Source organism: Lonchura striata, chromosome 2 (genome assembly GCF_046129695.1).
Source record: "Lonchura striata isolate bLonStr1 chromosome 2, bLonStr1.mat, whole genome shotgun sequence".
Classification (NCBI taxonomy): Eukaryota; Metazoa; Chordata; class Aves; order Passeriformes; family Estrildidae; genus Lonchura; species Lonchura striata.
This window is the reverse complement of record NC_134604.1, coordinates 4,245,937-4,255,805: the sequence shown is the minus strand read 5'-3', so window position 1 is coordinate 4,255,805 and position 9,869 is coordinate 4,245,937. Positions and strand designations below refer to the sequence as shown.

Below are 9,869 nucleotides of genomic sequence, written 5' to 3'. Positions count from 1 at the left end.
GATGTGGCCCTGGGTTTTTCTTGATCGTCTTCCTTGCTGCAGGGCATGGAAAGTTTCTCTTTTCATTGCTCCTAGGGGAAGGCTATTGGGTGGATGATGACTAAGCAGCCATCTGCATTCCCTGTCCACCTCTTTCACCCAGTAGTATCCAGAGCTAAACTGATTGGTATTGGTGGGAGCAAGAAGGTGGCAGAGGAGCTGGGTGCTGCCCTGGGAGCTGCCTGTGTTGACAGACGGGGTTGCTGTGAGGAGGACGCAGCCACTGCTGGGAAGTATTGCACTTGCCAGGTCTCCAAGATAGCACTCCTGTTCCTGCCATCTTCCTTCTCTGCTGGGAATGTATCACAAAACTCACTGGGAGTTTAGGGACTTTTTTCCAAGACTTGTCAGGGCCTGTGACTCAGGTGGCTACTTCTGCCCTATTGCTGTACCTGCACTGGCTCCCAGCCTTGACGCTAGTGGGGTGTGGGGCCTCGCCCCTGGTTTTGTAACCAGTGGGTTGTCGAAACCATATCTGCTGTCAAGGGGCTGGCTCTGGGGGTGGGGGACTGCTGTGGGACACAGGAGACGGCTTCTTGCAGCCAAGAACTAAAGCTCTGGGGATTTTTATCTGAACAGCTGTTGTCCTCCACCAGCTGGGACACCCAGGGGCCAACACCCAGGCTCCCCCAGCCACTGTTGTACTCAGACTCCTGGGGGCTTCACCCACTTTCCTCCTGTGCACTCCCTGCCTTGTCCCTGATCCCAAAGCATTGTGGAGCAAACCAGCATGTTCAGAATCCTGTGCTAGACACTGGGGGGCCCAGCTGGGCTCCATTTCTCCATCCCTGTCGAGCCCACGGATGCTCCCCAGGGGTCGGGGGGGGGGTGTCATGGGATGCCGATCATGGGAGTGCCTGAGGAATGCGCATCCCCAGGTGCAGGCGACACAGAGCGCAGGGGGCATGGAGTGCTGGGGACACAAGGCATGTTCGGAGGGCTCGGGACATGTCGGGACAGGACCCATCGACACACATCAGCGTCCAGGTGGGGGTCCCCGTGCAGTGGCGCCGCGCCGCGTCGCCGGGGCCGAGGGCGGCTCCCGGTGAGTCACAGCGCTGCCTCCCGCCCCGCCCCGGGCCGCCGCATAAAGCGCCGCGGTCCCGAGCGCCGCCGCCCCGTGCCTGAGCCACGGGCTCTCCGTATGTACCGGAGCGGTGGGCGGACAGCCTTGGGGGGCACCAGCCGCGACTTGAGTGACCCCGGGAGGAGGATGCTGGGGGGTACGGGGTATCCCAGACTCGGGGGGTGCTGGGCGGATACGAGGGTACGGGATCATCGACTTGGGCAGTCCTGGGGGTACCATGGCCAGCTGGGAGGATGCTGAAAGGATGGGACCATCGCAGATACAGGAATGCTGGGGGAACCATCCCAAGCTCATGGGGAGCATCCCTGTGTGCCCAGCACTGAGCTCCATTTTTGTCTGCAGAGCCCCTGAGAAGCCCTGCATGGACCCTCCTGCTCTGCTGGGGCCTGGCTGCTTGCTGCACAGGTAAATGGGGGTTACTGGGGGGCCGGGGAGCCTAAGGTCAAGCCTGGGCTCTATGCCCCTCAAAAGTCCTGTTCAGGGGTCTGGGGATGAGCAGTGCTTCTGTCTCTTTGTGGGACCCTGCCTCCTCATCCACTTAAAAATTGTGTGATCTCAGGGTCACTCTCGATCTCTCACCTCACCCCTCTCTGCTCCCCCAGGTGCCATGGCCTTGCAGCCGCCCAGCATCACCATGCTGCGGATGCCAGCAGAGCTTCCTCGCCCAGGTGAGAGACCCTCAGGGCCATGGCAGGGCCTAAGGGTGAGGAGGCTGCAGTGGGGGTCAGCTCCTGTGCCAGCCTCCAGCAGACACAAGGTGAATCCTCCACCCACAGCCAAGATTTTGGGGTGCTGATGAGGTGGGGGAATGTTCCCCTTAGTTAGGAGAGGGGCTGTGTCTGTGCCTGGGGAGCACTGGAGACCCTTGCAGCCCCCCGACTTTCACACCCCCTGCGGCTGCAGGTGAGAGTGTGACTGTGTCATGTGAAGCGTTGAGTGAGCTCCCAGAGTTGACGCTGCTCTACTGGCTGGAGAATGGCTCCTTCGTGGAAAGCCTGCACCCGGACGGGGCTGTGCGTGAGGGGACAGTGCAGTGAGTATGGGGACAGGGGGGCAGTGACAGCAGGGCAGCCCTGGCTGGGCCAGGGGTCTGCCCATCTGGAGTGGGCGCTGACCGGTCCCCGCTGGGTCCACAGAGAGGAACGGCAGGGCTCGGGCTTGGCCCTGCGCCGTGACCTGCACTTCAGCTCCTTCGACAACCAGCACCTGCACACCAACTTCACCTGCGTGGTGCTCAGTCCCCTTGGTGTCGACACCAGGGAGGTGCGATGGCCGTCCCAAGCACTGGCCCCTGTCACTGGGAAGAGTGGGGGCTTGGGCTGAGATGGGGGAACAACTGCTGTGCTGGGTGCAGCTCCCTGCTCTGACAGCCCCACACCACTGCATGTACATGTGATACCTCCCGGGAGGCTCGTCTCTGTGACCTGCTTTGGGAACTGCATGGCCCTGTGCTGGCCTTACTGGGGCTCCTGGTGTCCCAAGTTGAGTCAGGAGCACTGCTGGGCTGGAACCAGCTCTTCCCATAGCTGGATCTGGGACCCTAGAGTTTATTAAAGTACATCAAGGCTGCCCAGTGTCACCTGCATGCTGGGGATGGTGCTGCCCAGGGGTGTAGAGGGTACCTGTGGGATGAGGAGGGAGGGAAAGGAGGTAGCCCCAGTGCCCGTGAAGGGCAGGATCCATTCCTCACCCCCTTCCTGCCTGGTGAAGGGCTAGAGAGCTACAGTCAGTCTCAGTTCTGCCCAGGGAATACCTGGCACAATGGCTATGCCCTGCCCTGGATGAGAGGGTGGGTGGAGAAGCCCTGGGGTTCAGGCACCATGGAAGATGGGGCCATCACATCCCTCTCTGCACCTGGGGGGATTGGGGCTGTTCCTCAGCATGGCATTGCTGAGTCCCATCTGCTGCTCCATGAGGCAGCCACTGTAACCATCCTGTGCTGGCAGGGCTCCTGCTCTTGTGTCCCAGTCCCCTTCTGGCTCCCACAAGTGCTTGTGGGGGCTGCAACCCCCCTGGGCTGTGGGACAGGCTGGGGAACAGATCCCAAACCCCTCTGGGCTATGGGCATCACACTTCAGGATGCCCAGTATGTGGGAGGGATAAGGATGGGGGAGATGGAGAAGCCCGCAGATGCAACTGCCCTGAGCCAGGGAGCCACAGGAGCCCCCGGGGACACCCCAGTCCCACAGTGACTCTTAGGAGCCAGGAGAAGGCAAGTAGTGGAGCAGCCACCTGGGTGGGGACCCGGCCAAGGCAGCCATGCAGCATCCCCTAGCCTGGTTAATTCCAGCCTCCATCCCTGGGAGAGCCTCTCACAGACCCCACACACAGCTTCATCCTGACACCGCAGCTGCCACTCAGCAAAAGCTGAGCCAATGTCCAGGGGAAGTGTCTGTTGGTGTCCAGAAGCCAGGTGTCTCTTTGGATGAAATAGGAATGCCTTGTCCTGCTGTTATGGAGATTACATTCGCGTTGCTGCCCTCCTGTGATGCAGGACATTGTTGTTGTTGATCCTCCATGGCTTGAGTGCTGATGTCCTGTTCAATGTGTGTTGTGCCTTGGCTTGACATGTCCATTTTTCGTGGAATGATGACTATTGCAACCGGCTGGACGTGCCCTTGTGCCGTCTTTTTTTGAGGGTGGCAGCCGAAGGCGTTGCCACGAGCACCTTGGGCACCTGTGACACCTCCCAGAGTTGGCACCGGGGTGGGGAAAGTGGAACGGAAAGGCCCCTCCAACCCCCCTTCTCCCACCTCAGGGATATACAGAGATGTAAGAAATTCATAAAAAGACGTGTCCTCTTCATCATCTTTACCAATAAGTAATTTTAAACGAGGAAGCCGCTGTCTTTCGGGGTCCTCCAGAGACGCATTTCCTTTATTTTCTCCTTCCCCTTCCCGTCTCCTCTCCCGCTTCGCCCTCCCTCTCGGATGTATCTCTGCCCTCCCCAATGTAACTTTTTCCCGAGCCTTGGTAGGATGGCGAGTTTCAGGGGACTTCTCCAGAAATCCACTTTCTGGGACAGCAGGCTCCTGCTCTTCTTCCCCCGGGGAAAAACTCTCAGGTGTCTGAGGATTATTTTTTTGTGATATGTAGCAGTTTGCAAATATTTTGCATCATATTTAACTTGATAGAGCGCTCTAGAAGCCGCAAACAACGCTGCTGCATTTGGATCGTGGGCTACCACGTCCTCATATAGCTTGGTATCATCTGCCCAAAACCAGGGTTGAAAGAAATCTTTCTCTTGAAGAGATGGGTAATTTTCCTTTGCCCAAAGCAATAAATTTTCCAAATCCTTTTTGTCCACTTTTAATTTGTGCTGTTTCACTAGGGATTCTAATTTTTGGAGTGTGTCCAAATCACTTTTGGCAAGATTCCCTCCCATTTTTGTTGCCTTCACCAAATTTGGAGTTCAGCTCTTGACATTCATCCAGCAGAGCATGGGATGTGACTCCTGTGGCCACCAGGAACCGAGATGTTGAATGGCTGAGTCTTTTCACCTCTGGCTCTCTTTCAGGGACTTCGTGGGGTGATCTCTGAAGAGCTGAAGAACTAGATTTTCCTCACACTGGGGCATCAGCTGTGAGTTTGTGGGCCCCACATCAGCCAATTCCCTGGGGGCTCCCCTGGCGGGGGGAAACTCTCCTGAAGCAGGAAAAGCAGACCCACAGGACTTTTTCGGTCTTCAAGTTCTTGTTTTACTGTTATCTTATCATGACTTCAGCACATTGTCTACACCCAGACCTTGTATGCCTGAAAATAGCACAAAAGTGGCTAACAAACTCCTTCTGTAAGGTCTTTTAAAGTCTAATCAAAAACTAAACTACCCAATTAAGAAGTGACACCTAGATTATTACCTTTTCTAACCCAATAACTGACCCCTAAAGACCCGCAATGCGGATTTTTCTGCCCAAACAAGATGTCACCCAAACCCAAGAAGAAGGAAGAAGAAGGAGGAAGAAAGGAACTTAAGACAACACCCTGTACCCTCCATCTTGTGCCTATCTACAGTATGTTAAAAATCCTAAAATCTAATTTCTCACCCATGTGACATACTAAACTACTCTCTACAATTTCTACAATCTATTTCACACTTTTGTGGTCTCTAGTTTACTTTGAGGTTTAGGAGGCCTTCTCCACAAATGAGGGTTAAAGTCAGTGTTTTCCTGGGAGTCAGAGCACCCCAGGGCAGACAAGGGGATATTCCCCCTGCCCTGGGTTCCCACGGTAACATTTGGAAGAAGGGGCAGCAAGTCAGGAAACCAACAAGGATCTAATGAGGCAGAGAGAAAATGAGAAGAATGGAAGCCCATCTGGCCACTGCTGTAAAATACAATAAAACAAATGTTTCTATAAATACATTAACCACAAAACAAGGGCTAAAGAGAATCTCCTTTATTGTATATCTGGGCAAATCTAGAGACAAAGAATGAGGAAAAGTCTCAGGTACCTCAAAAGGTGATGGAGCAAATAGAGCAAACCATCCTGAGTGCCATAATGTGGCATGTGCAGATCAACCAGGGATCAGGCCCAGCCAACATGGGTTTGTGAAAGACAAGTCCTGCTTGAGCAACCTGGCTTCTGTGACAACATGACCTGCTTGGTGGGTGAGTGAAAGGCTGTGGATGTTGTCTACCTGGGGTTTAGTAAAGCCATTGACATAATTTCCCACAGTTTTCTCAAGGAAAAGCTTTTAGGTCATGACTTGGACAGGTGTGCTGTTTGCTAGGAAAAAAAAAAAAAAAAGCCTGGATGTCCAGGCTCCAAATGACACCCTAACTCCTCCTGACTTTGGCCAAATGTTCTTACTGTGGTACCAGTATTGGCTGTTCCCAGAGGGACCTGAAGCATGTAAAGGCCAGGCATTATATTTGAAAAGACAGCAAATACCTTTTCATTTGAATCACAGCAAACCTTAGTCTTTGTTTCTTACATGTGCCCTACTAGAGTGCCTTTGCTTCACAGGATGTTGCCTCATGATTTTTTTTAGTGTAGTCCTATTGCATTTCCTTGTGAAGCTGCTTTATGAGTTCTTGCAAATAATCTCACTGCTTATTTAGGACAGTTAGTCCCAGGCTAGCAGCAGAAATTCTAGCACTCAGTAGGTACTCTGTTGTGAAAACAGGAATGTAAAGGTGGTGTTTTGAATGCAGATTGTGGAGAAGCATACACAGGGTTTGAACAGCTGAGAGCCAGTTGTGTCTCTGCTAAGCTGTGACTGAAAATTGCATAGAGTCACAGAATATCCTGAGTTGGAAGGGACCCACGAGGATCATCAAGTTGAACCCTTAAGTGAGTGGCCTATATGGGGATTGAGCTCAGGACCTGGGTGTCTCTAGCACTCAGCCAATGTCAGCAACACCTTCAGCGCAGTCCCCTGCTGTCAGCTCACTGCTTCTGGGATCAGACCAGGCAGCTCAGCAGTTGGGTCCTGAAAGCTCCCGAGGATGGAGCCTGCACAATGGAACCTGCTCCACTGCCTTGCCTTGTCCTCACTGGTAAGCTTTTTTCCATGTATGAGCCTTAGCCTTCCCTTCTCCAGGCTGAGCATGGATAGTTCCCTCGCACTTCTCTCACAGTCACATGTGCCAGCCCCTGCTTGTCTTGGTGACTCTCCACTGGATCACTTCATCTGATCCATATTTTTTCAGGGAAAGGCTGCCACCTGCATGATGGATGTACTGTCATCTGCAATTTCCCCAAATGGACGGAGCTTCAACATCTGTGACAATGGCAAATTGCTCATGTTCTCCCATATGAGAGAGAAGAAATACTCCATGAAATGACTCTCATCTGACAAGGGAGGTGAGGCTTTGGGCAGATAATTTTCAGATGTGTTGCATGAGAAAGGTTGTCATCCCCTAAAAAACCTACACTAAGACTATTAAAATAGCCCAAAGTCTGCTCCTTGCCCATGTCTGCAGGTTTGAATTCTGTGAGATATGACTAAGGCTGGATCCATTCACACAGTACAATAAAGGCTTTGAAATAAGAGCCTTGCACTGGCAGCAGTCGATTACATGAAACTGAGATAAAATATAAGAAACCTTCTGTCCAGAGAAGCTGTGTCTGCTCCATCCCTGTGAGTGTCCAAGGCCAGGCTGGGTGAAGCTTTGAGCAGCCTGGTCCAGTGGAAGGTGTCCTTGCCCATGGCAGGGAGGATGGAACTGGGTTGTCTTTAAGGGCCCTTCCAACCCAAACCAGTCTGGGATTCCATGATTCTCTGTGCACTTAAGGGAATGGCTATCAAGATTCTGAGGAACCAGAGGAACTCTGAGGAAGTGAAGCTGCTGCAGTTTTAAAGAAAGACTATTTCTATTTTAAATAGTCATATTGATACAACTGTAATCAATGATGGAGCAGTTTTCTAGAAAGCAAAACTTAATTTTTCAGAAGACTTAAATACATTCCCACCCCCCATTACTGTGACCTTTCCCACTGAAATCAGCAATGTGCTAATGATGGAATTAATGGGGTCTATTTGCAATTGCAAATAGATTTAAGCACACTGGTTAATGAAAGCTGGGTACCGAACTCCATTTAACTCAGCCAGAGAACAATTGAATCAGCTGTTGTAAAGACATTGTTCCCTTTGTCAGCCCCTTGGCAACAAACCATAAGCCTTTTTCTCCAAATTACAAATATTTCCAGTGATACCTCTCATGACTGTCTATTACAGACACAGGCAAATGTGCTGAAATCACAGTAATTCCCCACTACCATGACAGCGGTGTCCAAAAATTTACACATGCAGCAGTAGCTGAGGATGTATGTATTCTGGCCTTGTTGGGAAAAAATGAAGTTAATAAATCCATGGGCTTTCTAACAGAGCAAATTAAATTTCTAGTTACTTTTGCCACTGTAGTGTTCTGAATAAGGCTGGTGCAAAAAGACATTTTATTCCAGTGCCCAAGTAAGCACTGCAGTTTGCTGTTTCCAGGAAAAAATTCTCAGCTACAGAAATCCACAGCTCAGATATTGTGGTGAGTTTCCCAGCAGCCCCGTTCTGGCCCAGCAGATACCAAAAACCTGCTACCAATTCTATTTTATAGGGCTTTGCACTACAGAAGTATTGCATTAGAAGCTCACAGAATTTTTCCAGAGTGTGAAAAACGCCCATCACTTGGTTTTTAAAATTTTAAAAGTTTAATAAGAATAAAATGGTTATAAAAATAGTATTACAATTAGAGTAATAAAGTTTACAGTTAAGAAAATTATAAGACAATAAAAAGCAAAGAATTACGGAGGTCCAGATGCTCTCGGACACTAAGTCATGAAGAGCATTCCTTGTGAACAAAGGAATAACCTTAAAACAATACACTTGTTGCATATTCATATATCTCATACATGATGCATAAATTCCTTGCAAATTAAGAACTTTTCTGGTTTTTATCAATTTCTTCTTCTTAATCTTGGTGGTTCCAAAAAGATGGAGAGAAGGTAGAAGAATATTTGTCTTTTCTGATAAGGAGGCTGTAACTTTCTATGGGCCCCTTTTGCTGACATCTCTGTGTGAAGAGTTTCTTGATTATCTCATTTTCTCACTTGAACTTGTAACAAATCCTATATTGCAGAATTTCTATTTTAACATTATGTTGTAACCTCAAACTACGTTTATCACACTGCTTAAGAGAATTAATACAGCATAACATTCTAACATTACACATATAATATTCATTGTAACATTTGCAAAAAGCCAATAATAAAATATGCATTTTTTCACACTTATATTAAAGAAAAGGCTCATCATGTGAGATGAGTGTGTTGTATAAAATTTATTATACCAGACGTAGATGCATTTTGGAGACGTTGCTCTTGTGAAAATATGCATTTTTCACACTTATATTAAAGAAAAGGTTCATCATGTGAGATGAGTGTGTTGTATAAAATTGGTTTTATTATACCAGACGTAAATGCATTTTGGAGACATTGCTCTTGTGAAAATATGCATTTTTCACACTTATATTAAAGAAAAGGTTCATCATGCAAGATGAGTGTGTTGTATAAAATTTGTTTTATTATACCAGACGTAGATGCATTTTGGAGATGTTGCTCTTGTGGAAAAAATGCATATTTTATTATTGGCTTTTCGCAAATGTTACAATGAATATTATATGTGTAATGTTAGAATGTTATGCTGTATTAATTCTCTTAAGCAGTGTGATAAACGTAGTTTGAGGTTACAACATAATGTTAAAATAGAGACAATGTATGTTGGGGGAGTTTGTTTTTTTTTTTTTTTTTGAATGAGATACTCGCTTTGAGGAACACTTAAATCTTTCCAAGAAAAGGAATTTATGGTTTTCTTATCAGAAGAAGCCAATTTCTTCAGGCCATGCTCAGACTCGAAAACGCCTTGGGGATTAAAGGAAACAGTGGACATACAACAGAGTTCTTGTTTTGAATAGAATGTATGCATAACCATGAAGGATATATGAATATGCATCAGGCTATTGTTTTTAAGGTTATTCCTTTGTTCACAAGGAATGCTTTTTGTGGCTTAGTGTCCGAGAGCATCCGGATGTCCGTAATTCTTTGCTGTTTATTGTCTTGCAATTGTCTTAACTGTAAACTTTATTACTCTAATTGTATTACTATTTTTATAACCATTTTATTATTATTAAACTTTTAATATTTTAAAAACCAAGTGGTTGTCGTTTGTCACGTAAGCCACCTCACGCTCCCGCCGCCCTCCCCCCGCCCCGCTGCCGGCACAAGATGGCGCCGGCCGTGAGGGGAGGCA

At 48.7% G+C, this 9,869-nt stretch overlaps 1 protein-coding gene across 2 annotated transcripts; it reads left to right on the top strand.

The window, feature by feature from the left end:
• Positions 1-1,116: 1,116 nt before the first annotated feature.
• Positions 1,117-4,867, top strand: IL18BP (interleukin 18 binding protein). Of its 2 annotated transcripts, XM_031506041.2 has the most exons (5): positions 1,117-1,262; positions 1,469-1,531; positions 1,729-1,794; positions 2,030-2,159; positions 2,263-3,615. In XM_031506041.2, the coding sequence occupies exons 1-5, from the start codon at positions 1,184-1,186 to the stop codon at positions 2,447-2,449; spliced, it is 525 nt and encodes a 174-aa protein (XP_031361901.2). In that variant the 5' UTR covers positions 1,117-1,183; the 3' UTR covers positions 2,450-3,615. The 2 variants fall into 2 exon arrangements, 1 of the variants encoding a protein (XP_031361901.2); XR_004148877.2 differs by lacking the exons at positions 1,117-1,262; positions 1,469-1,531; positions 1,729-1,794; positions 2,263-3,615 and adding an exon at positions 4,644-4,867 and having other exon boundaries at positions 2,083-2,159.
• The last annotated feature ends 5,002 nt before the right edge of the window (positions 4,868-9,869 follow it).